At 43.1% G+C, this 27338-nt stretch overlaps 1 protein-coding gene across 2 annotated transcripts in view; it reads left to right on the forward strand.

Moving 5' to 3' along the window:
• Cubn (cubilin) overlaps positions 1-19882 on the forward strand; it is a 209521-nt gene extending 189639 nt beyond the window's left edge. For both annotated transcript variants that reach the window (XM_021648484.1, XM_021648485.1), the window contains exons 60-67: positions 3696-3895; positions 9355-9517; positions 10139-10344; positions 11535-11682; positions 12503-12684; positions 15500-15665; positions 17771-18006; positions 19438-19882. In XM_021648484.1, coding sequence (XP_021504159.1) covers positions 3696-3895; positions 9355-9517; positions 10139-10344; positions 11535-11682; positions 12503-12684; positions 15500-15665; positions 17771-18006; positions 19438-19545 — 1409 coding nt within the window. In that variant the 3' untranslated portion in view covers positions 19546-19882. The remainder of the gene's footprint in view (positions 1-3695; positions 3896-9354; positions 9518-10138; positions 10345-11534; positions 11683-12502; positions 12685-15499; positions 15666-17770; positions 18007-19437) is intronic.
• The last annotated feature ends 7456 nt before the right edge of the window (positions 19883-27338 follow it).

Genomic DNA, 27338 nt, shown 5'->3' on the forward strand with positions numbered 1-27338 from the left:
ATATACTAAGCTCAAGCATAGCTGGTCACTAATCTCTAGAGCAGTCAGCGTCCAGAGATGGAGAGATACCATCCCGAAGATCTCAAGAAAATATCAATCACAAAAATGTCAGTCCTCAAAATAACTTTTTAATAAGCTGTCTTCCTCCACTACAGCCTTTAAGATGTCTCTTCTAGATATGGCTGCTATTTCTTCCCTTATCAGACCGATGCTGCCTTCAGCTTCACCCTGAAGTTTAATCATTCAGGGTTCAGTTACTGACTTAATTAAGTAGACCTGGCTGGACTCTCTGCTGAATGTGGGTTTATATCTCCAGTAGGTCACCCTCCCCCACACAAACATTTTATTTCTCTGAAGAAATAGGCTTTTTTTAGTTAATGTTTTCAACGTACTGAAGAGTGCTGTAATGACATTTGTTCTTGTGCAGCTCTTTCAGAGTCTGACTGATGAAAAGGGTGGTGGATAAGCACTTTCTAAATGGTATAAAAAGATGTGGTAATGGGAATATGGTAGATTTGTAATGTCAGAGCAGAAAAATGTTAAGATAGTCTTTACCAGAGAAAAGGAACTTCAAATTACCAATACAGGAAACATAGGTGCTTAATATACAGGACCCTTTCGTAGTCATAGGTCCTATTATACCCTGTCACTACAGGTATGTGGGCACAGCAACGTGGCCATAGCACTTTGTGGCACTGCATCCTCATTTTGCTAACATTACTGTTGATATTCCCCCAAAGACATGCATACTTGTATCTTCACCCACCTTAGAAGCAGAAGCAGAAGCATGGGGAAGCTGGGCTGTGTTTAAACATACTAAAGTGACGCGTTTTCTACCATGATCATTTCCAGAACCCCGTAAACTTCTACTTGTTCATACAATATCATGTTTCTTTCAGTTACTTGGCTATTTTGGCCGGGGTTATCTGACTGATAATATTGGTTAACGTTAGGTAATATTAACTTTCCTTTTTATTTGTTCTGTATTTTATGAATTGGGTTCTTTATGATGGTTTGATAACTCAGAGAAGTCAGACAAGCTCTCTCTTTCTTTTTCTCTCTCTCTCCCTCTCTATTCCTCTCTGGATGTATATATGTGCTGTTACTACAGTGATACTGTGTAGCCAGCTGTCCAGTTGTCAGTAGCTTATAGCAAAAGCATTTCTTTGTGTCATGTGGGGGTGTGCAGAGTCCCGTGCCTGCCTCCATTCCAGGCATACCCACCCTATGCTGTTACTTTTATTAGCAGTGGTATTGCCACTGTACAGTAAGTGTGCATAATGCCATTCACTGTGAGAGGAGCCATCCATCATCGTTCCCTTAATAATTTGTTGGGAATAATTAACATGCCAATAGTAATAAAATCTATAGGCTAATTTAAAAGTAACACATCACATTTGAAGCTGACATCCTACTGGAATGATGTACATTAACTTCCAACTCTTCGTTCACCCTGACAATCCAGATTGTGCCCTGCAGCAGCGGTCTCATTGTTGCCATTACCTCCCCTAGTCAGCTTCTTACCTGTAAGATGCTACTACCAGCTGCAAGTTTAGGTCCAATGAAACTCCTACTGTTCTCATCAAAAGCCTCTCAAGGAGCTGTAGATGACTGAGAAGCGGAGTGCTTACCATGCTCCCAGACTATTAAAGCTCCTTCCCAGGAGCCACAGAGGGGGCTCACAGTGCCTATATCTCCAGCTCCAAGAAACCTAACTACACACTCTCCTGCCCTGACAGGCACTCACACACATGTAGCATATAATCACACATAGGATAAATAATAATACAAATGAGTTTTTAAAAATGGCTCTCAAGTATATCCACACAGTCCACGGAATAAAATCAATGGGCTCTCATGCCCTAGTCATGAGCCTGTTATGACCCTTAATTTGTCTCATGGTTTTCAGAACAAATTTTAACTTCCTACACATGTAATATTAAGAACTGTTCTTTTAACATTAGATGAAGAGCTTCCTTCAGTCCAGCTTAGGTGAGCTCAATTCTATTTCTATGTATTCCTATTCTATGCATACTTAGGGCCTGAGGTGCATACTGTAGTGGAACATTCTACATTCACATAGTAACTCGTTGGTGACTTACTTTTGTGAGATTTTCCCCCTTTCCCTTTCAAGGTGTCTATCGTTATCTTCACAGTATCACCATTATTTATGTGTTACGTATGTTATTACTTCTAATGGACTTCAATCCTAAGCATACTTCCTTGAATATTAAGTAAATATTAAAATAAATAATACATTTTCCATTTCATTAATATTATAATAATTTCTCCCTGTTATGCAAGCCAATAAACTTGATTGGTTTCCTTACGTAACAATGGCCTATGACGGAATAAAGGCTGCTCAAGCCCCAGTCCCTTCTCTGGCTTGGAGGCATGTCTCAGGAGCTGGCCCAGCAGCACATAGTGTGGCCTGGGCAGTACCTACATTCCAGATTTGTTTTGATATGCTCATATTAGGGATCAGGACTTTGGAAGCTATTCAACTGCAGGAAATACCCGGCTGTGCCAATATGCTATTTGCGTGGCTCAGAAGCTATGGACAGGGCAGCCTGGCCTGCTGAGGCATGCGCCTGTGCAGAGCGCCCCTGTGAGCTCTGTACTGTGCTGAGGAGGGCTACCACTGCTTCTATTTCTCATCAAGTCCAAAAGCATCTCGGTGCCCCCAAAGAGGAGGGTAGTCCTTTCTCTGATAGCAGATAAATAATGGGAGAGAGGCAAATGGAAGGCTAATAGGAGAGGAAATTAACAGTGTTTGTGTCTAATGCAAGATGTAGAACATTAATTTGAACACTGATTTAATCTCATTTTTACTGTGACTACTTTGAGCTTAATTCAACCCAACTCTTTCTTTAGAAATTATCAGTGTATTTTTCTTTATCTTTCATTCTTCATATGTCATTTCTGACATAACTTCTAGGTTGTGGAGGAAACAAAACCTAAATCCAGAGGATTTTGCTTCTACTCTTTCCTACAATAGACATGCAGTCATCTGTACTCTATAATTTAGTCATGAATTACTAGTAGTTTCATTTCAATTTAGATAGCTTTTCTCTAATGAAGTTCTTTTGTTCTTCAAGCTTTTCCTGACTTGATTCTGAAAAAGCAGAAAATATAGAGAATGAGGTTTAATGGAAACTAGGTGATAGAACTGACCCTCTGCACAGCCTCTCTCTGCCAGACTAAATAAATAAAAAACTGGTTGGGAAGTAATTTTCTTAGCAGTATTGGGTAAATCTTCATGAATTCAATTTTCAGTTTTGGCAGTGTTCACAAAAGTAGAACATGAAAGTCGGGCATGCGCACATTTTCACCAGCTTTATTATGCAAAATACTCAATTTTCACAAAATTGAGTTTTTCAGGGTTGGCAAAAGCTTGAATAAACTGCATGAATAGTTCCAAAGAGGTGCATGCAAGCACCCAAATGTGGTTACTCGCTCTTTCAGGTATCTATATATGCTGATAAGGAGGCGGCTCCAGTGATGGGAAAAAAGAGATTAAGAAAGGAGCCAAGAAAGGTCGAGAAACACATATTCATGCTCGCCAGTGTTTGGAAACCCTTTGATAATGTTCACAAATACGTGGTAGAAAATGGAACCTCTCCCTTTCCAAAACCTTCCACATAAGAGTTAAGAGCTTTTTGTTCATGTGCAGTGATGTGTCTTTGCTCTGACAGGACCACAGCACGGATGTGGTGGGTACCTGACAGAGGACAACCACAGCTTTGTCTCTCCTGATTCTGATTCGAACGGATACCATGACAAAGGTCTGTACTGCATATGGCACATAATCGCACCTGAAAACAAGCTCATTAACCTCACCTTCAATCAGTTTTCGCTGGAGGCAGCATTTTTGCGTTGCTTCGATTATGTTCAGGTAAGAATGCTACACTGTAACAGTCTATTCTAAAACTGTGTGTTCCACCTAGCCATGTAGAAGTCTTGAAAACGGGAACAGTGTCGCTTCCAGTGGCTTCAGTATGTATCACAGATGCTAGCTTTCTGTTCAAGTTCATCTTTGGCATCATGACCCAAACATTTTAAGAAACTTCTAACATTAGCTTCAAGATTCAATTCTGTCTTGTTCAGTGCCTTACCAGGCAATCCTGGTGATTGGTAGTATGGAGTGAGATACTCAGAGGACACAAGTAATTCCTAATATAAATGGCATCTGCAGTGCAAAAAAAAAAATACCCCTTAATTAGTCTGTTTCTTCTATTTATGTAGATGGCATGCAAAGCTTCCTAAAATGTCCAAAGAAACCTGTTTTTCAGACAGTGTGAAGCCAGACAGCCATATTCCCATTGTCCTCTAGGAAAGCCACCCAGGGATGCAGTGGGAGGACAAAGATGAAGGAAGGAAACAGATGAGTGAGGAAAGCTTGTGACAGCTGGGAGCAGTGTAAAGCACTGAGGTTAAGGGAAAGATGCTTTTCCAGTGCTGTTAAGCTGCAGGTCACACGCCAAGAAAGACTGAGATGAAGAAAGTTATTCCACTGGATGACAACCACTTTAATACATTGGGGTAGAAGCCAGTCAGTCTGTGGGAGTTCGTGAGGGACTAGAGATAACAAAATGTGCGACAAAGTGTGTCAGTTCAAGCTCAATTCTTCTTGAAAATGAGACCAAGTAGCCAGAACAGCTTAAGATGTTCTTTAAAACTAACTTCCTGTTACTGAAAAGTAATAGAATTTTAAGGCAGATAATAGGTAGACTCAAACCCAATTTTGTTACCAGACCAAATTCTTAATCAACCTGATTCCTTATCACTTTATCTAATTTAAAATAATAATACACTAGTAGCTCATTTTTAAGGCTATTTCGAGAATAAAAACAATGTATATTAGGGTATTGAACATTGTGTCATATAATAATTCATTTAACAATTTACTTCCATCCCAGAACCTTGTTGTTTTTTTTTTTTTTTTTTCCAAGAAGGCATAGAGATTGTTGAATTTCCTTTTATAAGATACCAAGATTAAGGGCAGGCAAGATGCCTGAACAGATAAAATTACTTGCTACTTGAACCTGAACTCACAGGGAAAAAAGTGGTCCCTTCATCTCACAGGCATGGTGTGGCATGCATGCACCTATACTGTGTCCATGTATCATACACACTCACACATACGCTCACACACATGCACACACACACACACACTATAACCAATGAATATTTTTAAAGTGATTCGTACAAAGAGTAGAACCTTAACTCATGTGAGATATCTTTGGTCCTGTAAGGAGGTAAATTGGTTCTCAAGAGCCATTTCTGGGAGTGTGGTTTGGTGGTGTATAAGAGCTTGTAAGCATATTAACCTCCTGATGTCATCTTGACAGAAATAGCTACATCAAAAGCAAGAAATTTTTTGTTGTTTGCTAGCTTCAAAATGAAATCTTACTTGTTTCTTTAGTTACTTATTTATCTATTAAAAATAAGTGCCTTCGGGGCTGCTCTTATTTTCCATTTTGGGAAAGCAGTGGCAACTTTCCCAGTGACTGGCAGACTAAAAGAAAGTGCTGGAATGTGAAACTTTGAGATGTTTAGCAGAGAGACAGGACTGTGCAATAAAAGGACACTTCATTCTGGCTCATGGTTTGAGGACACAGCCCATTGAAGAAGCCACGCAGCAGGAGGGTGAGGTAGCTGGTCACATCGTGTCCACAGTCAGGAAATAGGATTCATTATGACGCTTAGCTCATTTTCTTAATACTATTCAGTCCAGAGCCCCAGGTGATGGACTGGCCTTTTAGGGTGGGCTCTTCCTAATTCACTTAACCCAATCTAGATACTCCCTCACAGGTATGCCCAGAAATCTAGATACTCCTCACAGATATGCCCAAATCAATCCCCTAGGTGATTCTAGATCTCATCAAGTTGATATCAGTATTTGCTATCACCCTTTAAATTGTCTGTTAAATATTGCAATAAAATAACAATCTATAAAAGCAAACTTGACAGAGCTCTGTACATCGTAGCAAGCCACATTACAGCACTTCCATTACTGAGTGATGTATGGATCCTTCACTGCTGCCTTTGAGAGTGCTGACTGGAGAAAACTAGAGAGACAGCTGCTGTAGTCAGTGAACTGTGGCTGATAATGACTATTAAAACCATCATCACCTCTTTCCTGTGGAGTTGTGTGGCAGCCATGGCACATAGCGCTGGAGATGTGGCGATGCAAGTTTCCCAAGGAGATGTTATTCACTGGGGAAGAGGGACCTACAAGCAGAGAAATTAAATAACATGAAAAATGTTGGCCATGCTTGACATAGGAAGGGGGAGCAGAAGAGAGGTTGTCAGATTTCTTAGATGTGAGAAGGCTCTTAACAAAATAAATGGAAGTTCCTACACACTGCTGCCTTTCCAAGAACTGAGAGCTCCATCAACAAGGTCCAAACGTAAGGGAAAAGGCAGTGTTGTGTCCTACCTAATCTCCAACTCCCGGTTAGTTCCCTCATCCCTGTGGTGAGCATCAGTGAGGTGGTTGAGAGGCATCAAAAGTGTGGTCCTCACTGACTTCCTCTGCCTGGAAACATGAAACGGGTGGCAAGAAGGCAGTACCCTCCCAATGTTTCCTCCTCAACTCCATCAGTGCTCTTGTTTCTGACAGATAGAATCTGAAGTTTCCTGTCCCATCTGAAGAGAAAATTGTCCATACTTACTCTCCTGTGGGATTCAGAAATTTGACTTCTAAACATTAAAAGCTCCAAATTATTGCTATAAGGCCAATTATAAACCCCCACTCATCATACTTGTGCAAAATCATCCCCTAGAGGCTTGCATGAGCTTGTGGGGACCTCCTGTGTTAACTCACTGGGCATGCCACCAATCACTGGGGAAGGGCATGTGCATCCTTGGGGGAAGTATCGGCATTCCCTGGGTACATTGGCCAGCAGCTAGCACTACACTATGCATTCATGAACTTAGTTACTTATTAAAGAAGTGTGCATTTCAGTCCACCTCATCATACATATTAGCCCAAACACTGGAAAATGCATAAAGATTAAATGATTGTTACTATGTTGGGCCTTAAATGTCCCACCAAGTCAGCAGTTAAGAAGACATAGTTGTCAGCATTGTCTTAAATGTAGCCCCTCTTTTCTGTAAATTGAAGGGGTTAGATTACAGAACTCCACTTCTTGCTCCTCATAAACTGAAAGTATGTACATTTGGAGTGACAGTGCCATCTAGTGGTCATTTTTTTTAATTTTTAGTTTTGAAATGAACCATCTTCACATAAACACATGTCAGGAGCCACACTGCTCTGAGATTTCTGTTTTGATGTGGTCGGTTATGAGCTCATATTTGGAGCTACGAAAACACATAAACTCATTATTAAAGTACAATGAAGATCAATGAAATAGAAGTAAAAATGAAGACATGCTTTGTTTTAAATTTTGAGGGATATCACCCAAGCCACTCTTTCTTTGGGTGTTTGTAAAAGGCTGTTAGAGCCATGAGTGGTTCTGAATGCTGGAGACACTTCTGAGCACAATTATAGGCCTCTACTTGTGGAACTCACACCCATGCAGAGAGGGAGTCCAGTGAAAGCAGACAAGCCGTAAATAGGATGTAGGCTGAATGCAAGATGATACTGGAGGAGGGTAGCACCGTGTGGGTGACCTCTCTGAGGTGACATTGAGTTGAAGCTCCACAGCTCGGGATTATCAGCCCTTCAAGGAAGTCTATACCTCCAAGGGGAGGTACTGCCAGAGGCAGTAAGGGGAGGGACATGGGAGGAGGAGCAGCAGGTTTCTAGGCCCGGGCTTGTAGACAGTGTTAAAGAAGGATGGTTGTCCATCAGTTGTACTTCCGGAGGAAGAACATCATCTAGGTCATCAAACACTTGAGCAGCAATTGACCTGTGAGCCATATCTGAAGGCACAGGATCACGTGGCATTGGTGCAGGTGGAAAGAAGTGGGTAAGGTTCTAAGGGGAATGGAGAAGAGTTAAGTATGATTTAGTACATTTAGTCTTTAGCTGAGCATGTTTTGTCTTGAGCTGCTTATTGAGATAAGGGAAGACTTGGGGAGAACATTTTGGAGGAGGGTGGTGCTGTGGTATGCACCTATCACTCGAGTTCCTGTGTCAGAAATGTTAACTTCATATCCATATGCTCATGCTACGGGTAGCCTTGATGTCTAAATGGGGTTAGATGAAGTCAGGAGAGTGGGATCGCTCACATAGGGTGGATAACTTCACAAAGGAGGAAGCAGCTGCAGAGCCGGCATGCTCCTGCTGTCTCTCCACACAACGCTTGTGTCTCAGACAGTAAGAAGGCCCCATCACTGGCTGCCCTTGAATTCTGAAGACATATCTTCAGAATGCCCCCAGAACTGTCACAATCAGCCTACTTGTTTATAAGTGACCTTGTCTATGCTACTCTGATACAGTAACTCAAAACAAACCAAGGCAGATGTGTTATAGGGGAAGGATCACTATAAGTAAGTAAGTAGCACTTACTACGCATTGATGAAGCATTGTTTATGTGTTACAAACCCTTAAAATCTGAGACCATAGAAATGACCAGAACAGAATAGGAGTCTATGCTTCTGTGGAATGTGGTGTTCATTTTAGAAGGGAGGACAATAAAATTATTAAATTAAATGGCTAACATGTTGACAGTCATTCTTGGCCTAAGGAAAGGAGTCAAGGAGAATGATGGCCAGCAGTTTACTTTAGGGAAAACATTCCCAGTTGGTAATATAGAAGGCGAGACCTGAAGGAATCACAGGACAGACTCTGTGGACACAGGAAAGAGTGGTCTAGGCAAAGGAAGGCAGATGCAATAGTTGTGAAGCTGGACTGAGCCTGGGATGCTCAAAAATCTCAGATAAGCAGAGACAGCCAGAAAGGAGACACATGAGGCCTGAGGGGGGGAGAAGCCATTCCATTAGGCCTTGAAAGCTGTTGTTATGGGGGTGGCCTTTGTATGAAAAGGGTAAAAAGCAGTTAGGCAGCTTCTGGTCCAACATCTTAACAGCAAACTCTGAGTGACATCTGGAGACTCCAGATGAGAGATAAAAGCCTAACCAGGAAGCTTTAGAAGAAGCCCCTGATGATAATTCGGGCAGCAGAGATACTAGCAATGGGTTTGATGACTCCAAGGCCTTCCTTTTTTAAATTATATATTACTTTTCCTAAGAGAAAGTATATGTTGGGCATAATATTGGATTTTTACTGAAAGCCATTATAATGCTACCAATCTAAATTAAGACTGCCTATAAGAACACCAATACAAAGATAATGATCTGTGGTGACCTCACAGCCAATTTAGTACAAAACAGCACACTCTCTGTCGATAATAAACTACTAAAAACTATCTTTTTTTCCCACAGATATTAGATGGTCAAAGCATAACTTCAAATTCAGGTGGAATATTTTGTGGTACCCAAATACCTGCCCCTTTTATCTCTTCTGGCAACTTTCTTACGGTTCAATTTGTCTCCGACTTAACTTTTGAAAAAGAAGGATTTAATGCAACATATACCTTTGTAGACAGTAAGTATTTTGACATATTATGAAATACATGTGTTCTTATGCACTCCCAGAATGCATGCTTGCTATATCTAAGTCAATTACTGTTTCAGTGAATTCTTAAACACATATGAGCTACTTTCCCTGCCCTCAGTTTACCTTTCTTAGACAAAGTCTCTAAGCTGCCAGGCTAGCCTTGAACTTTGGCCTCCTGCCTCAAGCTTGTGAGAAGCTGGGTTTGCCCAGGACATACACTCAACCCCTTAAAAGAATATTAAACTGTTTCCTGAGGGCCAGATTTTTTTTCCAATTTTTACAATTTTATTTATGTAATCAGCCTGATCCAGCCTCCTCCCTCCTCTTCTCCCAGTCTCACCCTCACACCCCCCTCCATTCTATCCCCTCCTTCTTCTCAAAGAAGGGGAGGCCCCTAAAGGGTATCAACCCATCCTAGCACCTCAGGTCACAGCAGAAATAAGTGTGTCTTCTTCCTCTGAGACCAGACAAGGCAGCCCAGCTAGGTGAAAGGGATGCAAAGGCAGGCAACAGAGTCAGAGATAGTAGAATAAGATTTTAAAGATACTATATATAATTAGACACAATTAAAACAGTTCCTGCATTTCTTTTTCTTTCTCCCTTCTTCAGTGCCTTGTGGGGGAACGCATAATGCAACTTTTGCACCACAAAACGCTTCATCCCCTCATTTGTCAAACATCAGACGTCCATATTCCACCTGTACTTGGGTCATTGAAGCTCCTCCACAAAAACTGATCCAGATAATTGTGTTGGAATTACGGCTGCCCTCCCAAGACTGCTCTGAGAGCTACCTCGAGCTTCAGGACTCCCCACAGGTAAAGGTCCCAGGGCGATGGCCCGCACATCTGCAAACACGGCCAGAGAAGCTGTGCCTGAGTAAAGGCCCTTTACCTCATTGGGTCTCTCAGCAGAGGACAAAGCCCTCCGTTCTGGCACACTAAGCAACTTGAACTCAGTCCTGTGGGAAAGAGGCTTTGCAACTGCCCTGTGTATAGGAACCATCTGGGTGGCCTGTTGAAAATGCGCATTCCTAGGGCCCCCTTCAGACACAGGTCCTTCTGCATAACATACATCAATCGTGTGTGATGAGCATCTCTGGTGTTCTGCCACCACTCCCAGAGGCCCGTGGGTCACATGGGGAGAACTACATCTGCTACATCTGTGCCCAGCAGGGTGAACTGAAGGGACCCATACAGCACACAAGAAAACCAGCTAAGAGGCTGTTTGGGGCCAGTCTAGTGGGGGTACACCTACAGCAAGTGAGAGAATTAAAAGGGAAAACAAGCCACCTAGGCTCGAAGATATAAACAGCTGAGTCTTAATTCCCCGAGGGAAAAGACGATGAGACAGCTGGCCTGTGGGAGTCCCAGAGGTTTGAGCTTGGGCATCTCCTCAGTAGAGAGGTGGGGTGAGGAGCATGATAAGGTGGCCAAAGAACACATTTAAATTCAGGGCTCATGGACTGGCCCATGCAGCAGGGGGAACAGCTAACCCACTCACTCTCAGAAGGCCATATTCAAATGGCCAAGGCCTGGCAGTAACAGGGCTCTACCTGTTACCTTCTAAGTTTTCAAGACCCTCCTCACTACAAAGCTGGGGCTCATTGGTTCTCCCATGTCCCTAACTTGCTGGAGCAAGTCTAGCCTGACTCGGTGCGGAGGGTCAAAGATATGCAAGCTAGAGCTAACAGCTGGGGTAGGGACCTGCAGGAAGCTCACGCAGCCTTGCTCAGCTCCCAACCAGAACACACTTCCTTCCACTGTGATGTGGCTTGCAGGGGGACAGTCTTGTTGTCCTTGGAGAAGCCTCTGTTTATGTGTTAGCCTCCTGGGAAGGTGGGACTCTGGTCAGTTCACGGCTAAAGCTGTGTTGCAGGGCACTTGAGACCAGAACTGCTTTTCATGGCTGGATACTGATGTCACATGCTAAATACAGTTGACTCTCTGGTGTGGCTGCAACCATCTGAAACCAAATCTCATGCAATGTGGCTTCTGTTTCATTTCAGGGTAGCGGAAACCCAGTGACTCAGTTCTGCGGCGCGAACTTTACAACCTTGCCAGTGTTCTATTCTTCAACAAGTACTGCAGTTGTCATTTTCAAATCTCACATTTTAAACGCAAACTCCCAAGTGCATTTCACCTATCAGATTGCAGGTGAGCCCCAAACCTTACGTTTACTGGGAAAAGCAGCTTTGATGACAGTGGCCCCTGTGAATGGATTAGGTTCTGTTCTGAGAAAATACACCTGTAAGGTTCAACTGGCACTCAGGCTGGATTTAGCCAGTTGGAAACTAAGCTTTATCACACCGTCTTCCTGACTCACACTCTGCTTGCAAACAGTTCACAGTTCAGTGATTTTTGATGTGGTGCCCATGGAGGGACTTGCTCTACCTTAGGAAATTATTTTGTGAAAATCCATGGTGCCTTGAAGAATGACTTGATTTCCATGACTGGGAAGTGTTTCCAGGGAATATCTTCACATAAGGACTGTTTTGAAATTGATTAAAACTAAAGCAGAAGTTGATTAAAAAACACAGTTAATTCTGTTTTTTTTATTTTACCAAAAAAGAAAAGGGTTAAAAGAAACACGTGAATTGCATCAGAACTAACAATTCACCAGAGGACTCCCTTGCGCAGATGATGTCTGGGAGGGTGAGCCTTTGGGTCCAGAAAAGGTCCAAATGTCAGCCACTGGCTCTTCCCCCATGTAAGCAGAGGAGCTCAGAAGGTGCTGGAGTGTTCTTCAAAGGTGTTCGCATTCACACTTCCCACGTGGAGGCTCTACTCAGGAGGAGAAGAGCTGAGCACGCGCAGTTCCCACTGTCTCTCAGGACCCGTTTGCCCAAACAGAAGCCGAGAGGCTGGAGCTTTATCTAAACTTTGGTCAGATTCAGTGGACTTTAAACACTGTTGTTACCAAGATAAAAGATATTTTGATGTGCACATTAACTATGAATATTTTTTTTTCTCAAAGATTGCAACAGAGAATACAACCAACCATTTGGTAATCTGCAGAGTCCTGGGTGGCCTCAAAATTATGATAATAACCTGAACTGCACCATTATTCTCAGAGCCCCGCAGAACCACAGCATTTCCCTCTTTGTCTATTGGTTTCATCTGGAAGATTCATTACACTGCACACGTGATTTCTTGGAGGTAATATATATTTGAATATTTAAATGATTATGCAAAACATGATGGACCACTAAGAATTTTTCTAGTTTATGTTAATCCAGCGTCTCTCTTCATGTTATTAAGTTGGTAGTTATTCTTTCATTCTGTAAATGCGTACTGAGTATATCCTAGTGATATCACTGGAAGTACAGTATGGGTGGCCAACAGTGTCACAGTGGTGACGTCACCACCCAGGAAGGAACAGAGAAGGCTTTTTCAAGGAACTTAGATATGAGTTCCAGGATGAGTGGTAATGCCAAGGGCAAGGCGCTGATAACACTGATTGCATGTATAGGTTTTTCCGCACTGGTTCCCAAGGGCATTAAATGGGTACAGTGCCTGTGTTCTGCTAACACTGAATCTACAACTTCCGGCTCTCTGGAAGGGCTTGTGGCTAGACAGGACAGGCTCCAGAAGATGGCTGCAGCTCCCATACCCAGCTCAGAGTTTTATTCCTTTTCTTAGGTCTCTGTGGTCAGGCCCTTAGAAGCTTAATCAGTATTTTAACTATACATAAGTTGGAGTACAGTATGTTACTCCAAGCACATATACAACTCATATTAGCCAAATCAGGGCAGTTACAATTTCTGTGTTTGATTAGCTTTGTATTCCAAATATGCTCTTCAGAACTGTCTGATCGTTGTGGGATAAACAGCTTCCAGGTTCATGCTCCCCTTTTCTTCTGACGTTTCTGTTTTGTCAGTCTTTCCCCCCCTCTTCTTAATGCTAACAGATTTCCTGCCTTTCCGGCCAGCAGCCCACCTCCACTGCCTTGCCTTTATGCCACCCTCCCACCCACCCTGTGCGAGGTCCTCAACGTGGGGAGAATGGTGTTGCAGTAGATGGTCCCTGCACAGGCGTTAAAAGCTCCTGACCTGCCCACTGGTCTCCTCAGACCTAATTACATAGAAAAGCTCCCATATGGAATTAAACCAAATCTTTTGTTAATCAGTATTCTTAATACATAGTGAATTGTAAGGAAAGTTTATGTCTTCCTCATGGGATAGTCTCATGGCAGGAGATGAGAAGGGAAGAAATGGTGGCTCAGAAGCTACACTGTTTGTTCTAGTCAGGAAGTTAGACTTGGACTTTCATGCTCACCCATCCTGAAAATCAAATGTTTATATGAACTGCTAAGCAAAACCAAGATGAGACTGATATGGAAAAGGGGTAGGGTCCCTTGTTAACTCTGACTCATAGTCTTAATTCATACCTAATCCTTGGCCATTTGTCATCTGGATGCTGGGAAGTGGAGACTTGCCCTTTAGCATTGGAACTAGGCCACCCAGACATTCTCCTCCACTCCAGAGGATCGCTGAGGAACTTCCTGTTACCTTAGCAGAGACAGGAAGCTACCACACAGGCCCCCAGATGTGCCTGTGTCCAGAGGAGGAGTGTGTGGGAAGCCCTAGATTCTGTTCAGTGGACTGTGTTGAGAAGTCTTCCATGAGGGCTCTGGTGTATTGCTAGCAGAGAGGACTGTCTCTGAATCGTACTGTGAACATGCCTCCAGCTCCTCTAACTTCCCAGCTCTGCCTCTGCTCTGAGTTAACCCATCATCCTTGGAAAAGTGAATGAGTCAAGTTCTCAGCAGTATGTCTCTCCTCCTCTCCAGCAGTGATTAAAAGAGGATCCCGATGGAGAAAAACTCAAAGTCAAGTGTATGGGAGTGGCAGGTCGGGCTTTCTAACATTCTCAAATGTGGCAGCTATCTCTCTCATGGGCTGGGAGAAAATGACCAGTCTGTCCTAGCCAGAGCCATTTTGATTAAACATTTAAGGGAAGAACCAAGAATAAACACTTGCTGTTGCCTAGGTGTACAGGGAGCCACCCCCTGTCCCCCCCCAGCTCAGACACCCAAGTAAGTCTGCTCTGCAGAGGTCTGGTGACCTGTGCTAATGGAGGCTAATGTTCAGGATTATGGGATCATAAAGGACGGGCGGTGGGTGGCTTCTCAGGCTGAACACATACATGCTAACACCAGCTCTTTCACGCACGGCCTGCCCACTGCCTGGAACCATTCAGGTAGGAAGCCTCTCTAGTGCCCTGAGAACACACAGTGGGAAGCAGGAAGTTGGGCTAAACGTGGACTCACCGGTACTTATCTCCTCCTCCACACCAACTCATTTCCTGCTTGTCCTCCCAGGCTGAGAAAAAAGAAACTCAACACGATCAGAAATATTTTAGGTGCATGGGACTATTTCCTTTTCCCATGTGGAAAAGACTTGTTACTGAGCTTTGGTGCATTTTGTTCATGGCAGCCACTTCCTGCTTTTCAGTGGGAAACATCCCACCACCCACTGAGCTAACAGGAATAAAGTATAATGACTAGAAACAGGCCAGGGAGCCATGCCCTTTCCCCTGTAAAACTCATTAGAGTCCTTAAAATGTCTGCACAGGTAACAATTTGTAGGACCATGGCACCAGCCAGCATGTCACAAGAATGGATGTGTTTCTGTGGCTATAGTTTAACCTAACCGGTATTTCTAAATCCAAATACAAACGGTGTGTGATATAAATTCTAACATTTCATTTACAAACGAAGGTGACCTCCCCTGTGTTTATGGAAATCCTTCAATCTTAAGTATGTAAAGCCTCATTCCAGTATTCTGGAGCATGACAGGAAGAATGAGAGTTTGAGGCTAGCCTGAGCCAAGGAGGAGATACTGTCTCAAAAAACAAACAAACAAACAAACCAAACCAAAACAAAAAACCACTTACTGCATTTGTTCCTGTGCTGATGGTAAGTTGAAGCAAGAATAAAATGGATGTAGTAACTGTTGGTGGGTTCCAACAGATCAGAAATGGCAGCAGCGGCAGCTCACAGGTGCTTGACAGGAGCTGTGGAACGGTACTGCCAGCCCCTATCTTCTCTCGAAGCAATGAACTGCACCTGTGGTTTCATAGCGATGACGCAAACACCTTCCCTGGGTATGACTTTGTCTGGACCTCCTCTCCATCCGGTAAGAGCCACACCTGATGATTTTCTGTTAAAATACGGATTTTTAAACACTGAAAGTGCTGATTTTTCTTTTTTTTTTTTTTTTTTTTCAGGTTGATAATGACTTCTTTTAGTTTATTATGTTATCATAGTTGCAGACTTGAAATACTGTCGTTTAGTTCACAACTTCCTTTAATATTGTACATAAGCATTATAACTTTGTAGGTAAATGTTCTTAACTTGTTTGGTTTATATAAATAAATAGGAGTTTGTAGTTAACAGAAGTTGATAGAAAAACAGCTATTGAGTATGTTAGTGTATAAACCTCATTTTAAATACAACAATTAGACAATTTTTAAAATGCAAGGAAATGAAAGCAAGTCTAGGGCTCTGGACTGAGTAAGTTGAGATAAACTTACTAAGATTTACATATAAAAAACAGCCACATATTTCCTTAGGCACTCTCTAAGTTACTGGAAGATCTAAGCAAGAATGGTATGTTAAATACTTCTGTACTACTTGAAAAAATACTCAGCATAATAAATTAGACTACTTTCACACGAGTACATAATTTTTCAACAATCAGAAGGCAGAATGAGGCTTCTAAATGGCTACAGATCATTAATGATAATTATTACAGTATCAGCTAAAGTGGAGAAAGTGCTGATTTTTCAAAACTCTACAATTATTTCTCATTTCTGTGTCATAAAAAACTGCATAGTACGTATAGAAGGCCTGAGAATGTAAACACTGTAAACATTCCCATATACACTTTCTCTTGGTCTTCTGGCTTGGTCACCAAGGGATTCTCTTTGAGAGTTTAGTGAATGAAAGTGCGAAAAGGCCAAAGCAGGAACACATCTGTGTGCGCACACGAGTAGCTGACTGCACAGATGAGCAGCCAACTGCGCGCATGTCGGCATGGCTGATGATGCCACACGATGTGTATATGAGCAGCTGGGCCTCGTGGTTCCTGTCCTGTGGTGCTAGTCCGGTGTCACAATTCCTTCTCCGGGGTGATCAATATCCTCCTGAATTGGTGGTCGGCCATTTATGAACTAGGAGGATATACAAGTCATGTGAGCACATTCAGCTCAAGAAAGCAGGGCCACCTTTGTGAGAGATAGACAATATCTGAAAACCTACAGTCTAATCTCGCCCCACCCTCCACTGACTTTTATTCATGGCTCCACACTCCTAGAATGTCCCTGTGACTTTTCTCATTTATGCTGCATCTGTTGGGTGTTGTCACAGCCAGACTCCTGTACACAAAGGATGCTTCTTTCTTCCCTCACATGTCTGTTGTAAGAAAAGACGTGACCTTGAACAAAATAAAAATTAAAAGAGAGGAAGAACAAAAGGTAAACAAAAGCAATCAACAGGAAATAACGTGTGAAGATCTTGTTGCGCAACCACAGCTACCCTGGGCTGTTTCTTCTAGATCCCCTTGGATGTCTAGTCTAATGGCAGCCTTGGCACCTAAGTGAACAAACCAAATAAATATCTAAAGATCTTTGACTTGAAACATGCTTTTCACTACCACAGCTCCAGGAAACAGTTGGCTAACTATATCTTTACACAGAAAGTTTGTTACTTGGAGAGAGATTTTGACCTTGGGATCCATAGGCACCCTGTCCCTGTTTTACATAGGAGACCCTGGTAAAGTCATCACTAGATTTAGGAGTTGCATAGGTTTTCTCTTGAAAGAGTTAGTTTTACTGTAGCATCTAAGCTGTCATATCAGTCTGGGTGAGCCACAGAACTTGAGTTGACTTTGGCTGTCATTGTTATCTACTCTGCCTGGCATGTGCTCGAAGCATACAGATAGAGGCTCTTCTCTCTGGGCCACTATTGTGCTGTTTTCCAGTTTGTTCCCAGCCTGAGGCTAGCAAAGAACCATCCTGGTGGAAGTCGCCTCAGGTTACAAGCCTCAGGGAAAGCGATATCCAGTGGAAATGGGCCTGGAGGGCTTTGAACCAAGAGCAGGCTCTGCGCTGGCTACTCTCACAGATTCTCTGCCCTTTTAGGAAGAGAAAAGCTGTCCTGTCTGTTGCCTGCATGTACAGGAAAGCAGGCTGGAGGGTGTCTATTTTGCTAAGTGGAACCTCTTCCCACTCTCTCCTTTAGGCTGTGGAGGGACTCTTATGGGTGACCACGGAATATTCAGCAGCCCTGACTATCCTCAGGCCTACCCAAACAACACTCATTGTGAATGGACCATCATTGCTCCTTCTGGAAGGCCTCTTAGCCTCGGGTTTCTCTTTGTAAGCATCGACCCTCCAGGTGGCTGTGACCACAACTACCTCATACTCTATAATGGTCCAGACGACCGCTCGCCACCCTATGGACCATTCTGCGGAATAGTGAGTAAAACAAATATTATTAGATTTTCATATATTTCATTTCATATTAGATTTTTAAACAATGAAGGTAACTATAGGCACATGCAAAGCACAAAGTTGCAATTCAGTGGTTTTTGGGAGCATGCGTGACATCTAGTGGTAGATATGTTATATTACAGTCACCGCTGAAACAATCAGCCCTAACCTCTCTATTCACATGGACCTTTGAATTAGGGCAAGAGTTATATCACTTGACCAATTTTAAAATTTGTTGTAAAATTTTATTTTTAGAAATATTAGAAAGTACATCAAAAATTTAAAAGCTTGAGAGTTCTATCTTCTTGCTATCTTGCTATCTTCTATCTTCTTGCTAGTACCTTTCTTTGAGTATGTACACATATATGCATTTTTATACTGTTTATCACTTGCCAATCTGCCATTAACATCTTACCACACTGCTTTAGGAACCTTTTTGATGTATCATTTTCCATGTGCCTTTGCACAGCACGAATTACTAAACAAAGGAAAGTGAGTTCTCATCTTCTCACAATTACAGCGCTGTAAACAGTAACAAACGGACACTGCAGGAAACATTTGGCTAACTACATCACCGCACTTCCCACAGGAAGGTGGTTACTTGGGGGGAGATTTTGATCTTGGGACCAGTAGGCACCCTGTCGCTATTACACGCGGGATAAAAGAGGTAACTTCATGGTATCATTGTATGGCTCCTGTGTGTAGCACAGGCTCCTGTGTGTAGCTGGCTCCTTCCAAGCAGCCAGCTCCATTTGATTCCACAGCCTGCGCTGCAAGGAGAACGGCTCACTCTGGGCTTTGCAGATGAAGGAGGGCTGAGGTCCCAGGAGGCAGATGACTCCCCCATGTGGCCAAGTGTCCTTAAATCCAAGCCTGTAACTGGATACTCTGATGCTTTCAAAATACACTCCCTCCCATGTGTAATTATTTTTATCACTTATTTGATTAAATGAAAGGCATCAGCAATTTATTTAACATTTCACAGTGTTAATCCATAATATAAAACATAAGAATAAAAGGAAGAACAAGTAAAACACTAACAGAAAACATCGGGTCACGCATGCTCCTCCAGTAGCTAGCAGGGCTGTTGTGTGAGGATCTGCTTGCACTTTATGTCGCAGTAAAGATGCACACAATTGTTCACACTCAGGTCAGATGTCTAGGGAGTGAAGGACCACTGAGAGTTTATCATTACCTCCTCAACTGTTACCTCTCAGCCTTCTGTCCCCAAAAGCACTCTTCTGTATTCATTAATGTATTACCTGTTGGCAAATTACTACTAGAAATGTACATTGGTTCACTATTAGAACCTATTAGAACCTCAACAGAGTTTTATAGGTAATCCTTCAAGTAGACTGATATGTCTAGAAATATGTTCAATTAAAAAAATAACCTTGCTTTTCTTCCTCCCCTCAGGACATCAACATAGCCCCTTTTAGGGCCTCATCAAGTCAGGTCTTCGTGAGATTTCATGCTGAGTATACGACAACGCTTTCGGGATTTGAGATACATTGGGAGACCTGAATCAGCCGCATGGCCCTGCCCAGAACTGTGCCTTTCTCACTTTCTCATCCCATCCCCTGCGGCATCAAACATGGCCTGAACTTCTGCGGACCTTATCAGAGACAGTGTGGGACCAATTTTGTACATTCAATGTTCTGAAGACAGCGCCTGGCTTTGTTCAACTCAGTGGCACATACCATTCTTACTGAACATACCACTTGGCTGACATCTTTTAAAAAGTTCCTTAAAGGGTTTTCCTGGCATATTGATGTACATTTTTAAAAGTTAGGGATATAAATAGGTGTATTGTTTCTACAACAAAAGTCAAAGGAGGGGTAATAAACATTACTGAAAACCATGTACAGTTCTGTTGTATTCATTTTTAAACCCATTGCAATTTGGTGTTTTACTGAGGCTTGAGGGAGAAGAATTTACTGTGACCTCTGAAACTGTTCCCCATCACAAGCTCTCCAGCTTCTGGTCCTGGCCACGCTGAGTCTCCCCTCTGATGGTTCCCAGGACTCTGTGCCATCCCAGCAGTTAAATCTCGGCACACACTCCACTCACCTTTATTCATGCTCCACAGTCCCTGTAACTTTTCTCATTTATGCTGCATCTGTTAGGTATTTGTCACAGCCAGACTCCTGTACACCAAGGATGCTTCTTTCTTCCTTTGCATGTCTGTTGTAAGAAAAAGTTTATTTTGCTCACAGGTTCAGAGGGTTTTCCCCATCACACTGAAAAAGGCATAGCGGACCATGTAGTAAGAACATGCACAGAACCGCAAGCTTGGCAGAGAAAGTAGGAAGCAGAGCACTTAGACTAAGCCCTAGTGCACTGGTTCCTCCAGCCCAAAGTTCTATGGCCTCCCCAGACCATCCACCAACTGGGGACCAAAGGTTCTGCAGCTGCCCCAAACAGCGACACCAGCTGAGCATCAACTAACTGTTCAAACCCAAGGGCCTGCGGAGGCATGGCAGACTCAAACATTAAGTTTTCAGAAAAACCAGCCCTATTCTGCATTGCGCAGTGATTGTTTGGCTCTTTAGCTTTGCATACCCTCTTTGCACACTGCTGGAGCCCCGCTGACCTCCATACTGTGCTGTTCACATCGCAATTACTACCGTAGAGACATCTGTCCTACTTCTAGCCCCACAGTGACACCTGCAACGAACACAGGTCATCAGTTCTTAGTATATGTGTGTCTTAAGTTAACTTAGTTAACTTTTCGTTACCCTTCACGCCTGCTTCAAACTACTAACAGACAAAAAAATCAACGAATGTTTGGTTGTAAACATTTGATGTTTTTGTTTAAAAGTTGTTCATAAAAGCAAATTCTCAAAGAAATGATGCTCTAAGAAGGACCAAGCTTTAAATATCAACCACATTCTACATGTTTCTATTCAAATTAAGCCACGAATATTTACTGTAGACAATTCTATTTATTATCAAGTATGGAAAAATGCACAGACCCACAGAACAAAAGCTTGTGTATGCCAGCTTGTATTGTCTCTGAGTAGTGGAGATAACGTTTCTAAATCAGAGGTATGTTGAAGCTGCATATATATTTGCCTTGGGTGTGTAGCCTTGCAAGAAACCATCACCTCAGGCATCCTAGCTTTGCAGCTTTGTTGAGGATGGGAATATCTCATAGAATGGTTCCTACTTTTCCAGAAGGGTGGCTAAGTGCTTATTACTTCCTTTTCACAGTGCTTCCCAGAGTTCCCCGTGGCTTCCAGAAGATCAGACAACTTCACAGAAAGAAACTTACTACATGTTATCTATGCAAAATGAAGCCTTTAAGACTCCCACTGACTGAGAGGGCGTTGCTTCATCTTACTGTATAGAAGATATAGCTGCATCAATGGAATACTCTCACCTTACATAGCCCTTCTTCCATTAGCTATGCATATATCTCCAGTTTATGAATAATATGGTAGATTCAAAGGGTCTTGACAAGCTGGAACAAGGGACGAATTGCAAGGCCACCAGAATTTGGAAGTGATTCGTGTGGCTGTTAGGACATTCTCATGTCGTTCATATCAGAAGTCTCTCTCACATTCTTCACTTTTGCAATGCGTTTAGGGAGGCAGAGCAAGATCCCGCATTCATCCGCACAAAGACAACAAAGCACAACCATGGTCTTCTTTGTGGAGATGAACCCCTTGAAAGCTCAGAGTCCATTTTCCTTTTGCTGTGCACACAGAGTTTATGTCTTCAGGGTGGCTACTGCCCCTGCACCTAAAAGGGTCCTTTCAGGTCTGGATTGCTACCTTGGAAATGTTGTACAGCCTTCCTTCTTTTTTTAAAAAAAAATTAAGTTTTCAACTTTACATGACAATATCCAGTACGCTTTCTTCAATTCTATAGTCACACTTCCTGGACATACTAGCATGCATCTTAGAAAAGTGTGAGTCCCTCTGAGTGGAAAGAGCTCTCACAGATACCATTGTTCTGTGGAAACCAACTGAGATAAAGCTGTCTCTCCCAGGGAAGCCCCATCCCAGTTGACTGGTTCCACTTTATAATTCACTCATTTATAAATGTTTATTGAATGTCTATCAGTTGTCATGAACTAAACACACTGAGGAGAAAATGAAGACAGGCCTCCATCAGCTGATGTATCCCTACTTCACATTGCAAACTTCCCAGTTCCACCTTGCCTGGGTTCTTGAGTGAATCAAAACACAGCTCCCCTCCCCTCCCTTCCCCATCCTCCCCTACCTCATTCTTTCTCTTGTCTTCCCTCATCCCCTTTTCCTAATATTTTCTGCTCTCCCCTCTTAACTTATTTTTTCTCATTTCTTTCCACTTTCTTTTTTCCATAGAGTCTTTATGTGTAGACAGTGTTGACTTCAACTTATCCTATATCCTCAAACTAAAATCTTCCAGCCTCTGCCTCCATGTGCTAGATTTCAGGAGTATACTGCCACAATCTGCCTCCATATTCTTATCTGGTGAAAGTTATATTACATCAACTCCTTAGAGCAAAGGGCATGTTTTTGTTTTGTTTTGTTTTGTTTTTCTTCTCATTCCCAAAGTGCTTACCCTAAAGCATTATTGCCATCAAAACACTGGCAGGCAAATAATTAGTTGATATTAATTGAAAATATTAGTTGATACACACACACACTCCTTCCAGGCCCCCAAATGGAAGCCCATATTGTCATAATGTAAAGTGAATGAGCACAAGGTGGAGAGGCAGGCAGCCTTATTTGGAGTTAATGGAAAGTTGTACTCTGTATGACTCTGAAGGAACTCAAAGGAAGTACAAATGTAGTTCAAAAAATAAAATAAAATGTAGATAAAAGCAAGTGTCTGCTTATGCAGAACTGAGACAAACCCAAGGTCATAGATAAGCCACTTACTTGAGGGAAAAATGGGAACTTACAGCATCCTATCTGAGATGAGGCTGGTCAGAAAACACAATCTCTTGCATGAGCACCACTTCCTCTTGCTGCCTCCTCATGGTCCAGCAATAAGCAGCTTAATGCAGAATCAGGGGCAGCTTTCTGGTCCTCTGGGATCCAACCTATTCCCTTATAGTCTGGGTCAGGGGTGGGATTGGAGGGAACTGGTCTTCCACTGCCCTCTGACCTCTCTCCCCCTCCTATGCCCCAACCAACTAGACTTGAGCTTGCTTTTAATATTCAAGATTAAGTGCACCATCTGGCCCGAGTGGCTACATTTGGCCTTTAGGGACTATCTGGGAATCCCTTTCCTAGAGACCCAGAGACTCTCTTAAGACACTCTCCTGGTTGATTGTGTGTGTGTGTGTGTGTGTGTGTGTGTGATGTGGGTGGTGTGTACCTGACAAACTAGAGTTATCTGAGAAGAGGGGCCTCAATGGAGAAAACCCTGCCAAAGGGCTGCCTGGAGGTCCCTTGAGTATGATTGACGTAGGGGTCTCAGATCACCCTGAGTGATGCACCCTGGGCAGGTGGCTGGATGGTGTAAGAAAGCAGGCTAAGTGAGCCACAGGGGGCCAGCCAGGAAGCAGCTTCTCCTCCATGCTCTCCTGCCTCCAGCTTTTTGTCTTAATCTCCCTTGCTGCTGAAGAGTCACCGAGAATTATAGGAATTGTAAGATGAAATAAACTTCCCAAGTTTGCTTTCAGTCATGGTACTCACCACATCAATAGAAACCTCGACTAACGCAGACCCAGTGGAACCTGTTGTGGCTTTAGGTATTCTTGTGACAAACACCCCAAGGGAAATACAGGTTAATGACAGTGTGAGATCAGGAAAGGCCATAGATGCAGGTTTTACTACTCATAACTTCCTATTTCGTTTAAACTCTAGCTAACAGGAAAAATTGTCTTCCAAAGTCTCCCACAGAGCTCCAGGGAGAGAAGTGTAGTGCAGCCCTTGTGCTGTGCCGGGCACAAACACTCCCCACAGGACGGGAATAACTCCCTGGAACAGCCAGAGCCATCACTCCCACTTGAGAGACGAGAAACATGAGTTATAGAGAACAGATATGGACTCACAGTGACAGGGTTGTGATTATAATCCATGTAACCATGGGAAAGAGTCTCATACCCGGCCCAAAGGGCTAGGTAGGACTTATTAAATATTGTTGTTGATATAGCCATAGACCCATTTGGAAAATTTTAAAGCTCTATCGATCAATCTATCTATCTCTCTATCTATCTATCTTCTATTTCTGTGTATGTGAGTGTGTACATACATGTGTATGCTGGTAACTTTGGAAACAAGAAGGCATCTGATCGCCTTAGCTGGAATTACAGATTGCTGTGAGCTGCCCAACATGGGTGCTGGAATGTGAATTTCAGTCCTCTGCAAGAACAGCAAGTGCTCTTAACCACTGAACCATCTTCCCTGCCCCTCCATTGGAAAATCTGATGGTGTTAAGTGGGGTGAAAAAATCATGCACTATTATAATCCTAGCACTTAAGGATTTGGGCAGCATGACTGTCACAAGTTCAAACCCAGCGTTGACTACCCAGTGAGCTTAAGGCCTTCATGGACTACCTCCCAAAGCACTGGGTTCACAGAGCTTCCTTGTTGGTAAGCACATCCACAGACGCAGACAACTGGGTTCCCACTTCCAGCCTATTTTTCAGACTCTTCCAAACCTTTTCCTGTATAACCTTGTCCTTGTCCCTCATTAGGCTGTTCATCTGCACTTTTATTTTACATTTTAATGCCCTAATTGTATTAATTTCCTTCACATCACCTTGACAAAATGTCTGACAGAAATACCTCAGGAGAGGTGGGAATTTATTTCGGCTCATGGTTTCAGAGTGTCTCAGACAGTAGTGGCAAGGAAAATTCAGGTGGAACAGGGGATGCCCATCTTCTGGTGGGCCGAGAAGCAGAGCAAGCCTGACAGGAACCAGAAACCAGGCTTTAGTTATGACTACCTCTACTGTTCTCATCCTACAAGCTGGACCTTCGCTGTCTGAAATGGCACCATCAGTGGGTTATCAAGCGCTCAGACATAAATGAGCCTGTGGGTGTCATTCCAGATTCAAATGACCAGGGTAACAAACCAGTAAGTGTGTTTTCTGCATACAGTCCTAGAAATTAACTTAACTAGAGGAAGTGGATTTGGCAGTCTTGCGTATAGTCGCTGCTTGGCAGCTTTGGTGACAACTTGTTTATTACTTGAGATTTGGCACCTGGAGTGGAGGGGTCTAGTGGATGCACTAAGCCCCTCCCTCCTCCCATCCTCCCCCCTGCCACCACCATTTGTCAGATCTGATCTGATGTTAACTGCAGTTGTACAGTGTCAGAATTCAAATAAATTGCAGGACACAGCAGATGTCTGCTGGAGGATCGTTTGGGACATGGGAACGGCCCCTCCATTAAGTTTTGGAAGTACAATGTGGTGAATGTTGTAAGAATAGCAAAAAGCAGTTTATTTTTTTCTTCTCTCAAGAGTCAAAACCAATTTCTAGAAAATTGAGGAAGTGAATGGAAATGTACTGACAAATAAAGGGAATTGTTTCCCCAGATAATTTCAAGAGAGAAGCACAACAGGAATGGGAATTGCTGGCCCAGGAGTTGTCTGCTGGCAGGTACAGCAGAGAAAGCAAGGCAGGAAGTGGAACCCTTGACACTCATAACTGCCATTCCCCTGCACCAGCAAAGGCAGCCTGGGGATGACTTTCTGCACAAAACTGTGCTCTTGCCTCTAAAGACATTTAAGAAATGACCCAGGGAAAATGAATGCAGACGTAGACGGAAACAAACACGCACAAAGAAAGCAGTGAGAGAGGGCCAGGCAGCCACACAAATCATCGAGAAAAATCAGCTCAGATCCTTAGGCTTGAACATGAAATGCCAACTAAGACCAATTACCAGAAAGACTCTCACCTGCAAGAAAAAGAAGAGACCTTTCAAACAAACCCAGTTAGCCAAAGGAGGGAAGGTTAAAAGTATTATCTTCAAAGCTGTGAAGAAGATATCCATGAGACATCTGTTAAGGGGATGTCTGCGAGATCTCACATGTATTTGAGAAAGAAGGGGAAGGTCCGATCCCACAGACCTGTTGTGCTCCTAAGCTGTATTGCGGCTGCACTCCCCTGGGGGAGGAGCAGTGGGAGGGTACAGAGAGAAGCAGTAGTCTGCAGGCTAAGGAGAGGAGACTAGAAGAAACCAAATCTTCCTGCGGCTGGCTTTGTGCTTTCAGCCTTCACAACGGTGGGAAGGTAAGTTTGTCTTGTTTAAACCGCCCAGTCCATGGCACTTTGTTATACCAGCACTCAAGGATTCACAAGGGCCCAGATGCTATCAGCTTATACAGTGAAACTATCACCCTCGGAAAAGGATAGAGGAAGAAATGGCAGCGACTTTTCGAAAGCATTAAAATATTAATGTGCTGGGCTCAGAGGGACTTACAGCGGCTGAAGCAACAATCGCAGGGCTTGCGTGAGTCTGTGCTAGGCCTCTCCGTCCATGCTGTGGTTGTTCAGCTTGGGGTTTTTGTTGGAGCCTAACAATGGGAGTGGGGATGTCTCGGACTCTCGCCTGCTTGGGTGATCCCTTTCCCCCTACTGGGTTGCCTTGTCCAGCCTTGATATGAGGGTTCGTGCCGAGTCTTACCGAATCTTGTTATGCCATGCTCATTTGATACCACTGGGAAACCTGCTCTTTTCTGAAGAGAAATGGAGGAGCAGTGGATCTGGAGGAGAGGCGAGGAGAGGCTGGTAGGAGGGGAGGCTGCAGTCAGAATGGATTGTGTGAGAGAAGAATAAAAAAAAATGTACAAAAATATCGATGAATCAAGAAATGGATATATAATAGATTGGCACCTAGTAAACAACTATGAAATGATAAAGCTGGAAAATCATAAACGGGTGTTGACTTGAAAGTAAAGGGAGGCTTACTTACATAATTCCACACTATCCTGCCTGGTAGCCTTTAAAATGTGAAGGGAAAAGTAGCAACCTTAAGTGGAGAAAGCAGACAGACTCCATATTACCCAGCCAACCATCTATATCAACAGGCTGCACTGGGGAAGATGGAATTTTAGCAGTATTTCCCCCAAATTCCTAATTTCTGTCCGATTACAGCGAAACATCCCACACGCCCATAGGCAGCAGGGGTCTCTGAACTATCTGCTCGGTGCTCTCAACAAATGTCTACCTGAGATGTGAAGAGCCATGGCACTGCAGGTCGCCAGCACAAGTGCCATCTTTTCATCTGAAGTATGCTTTTAGGAGAAATTTCTGCTTTCGGATTCAAAGGGCAGAACTCTCTTCTATCACCCCACTGGATCACTGCTTATATGTGTCTCTAAACTCATCTGTCTGTCTGTCATGTACCTAACATCAGGAGAATAATTCT

This window comes from Meriones unguiculatus, chromosome 19 (genome assembly GCF_030254825.1).
Source record: "Meriones unguiculatus strain TT.TT164.6M chromosome 19, Bangor_MerUng_6.1, whole genome shotgun sequence".
In the NCBI taxonomy this organism is placed as follows: Eukaryota; Metazoa; Chordata; class Mammalia; order Rodentia; family Muridae; genus Meriones; species Meriones unguiculatus.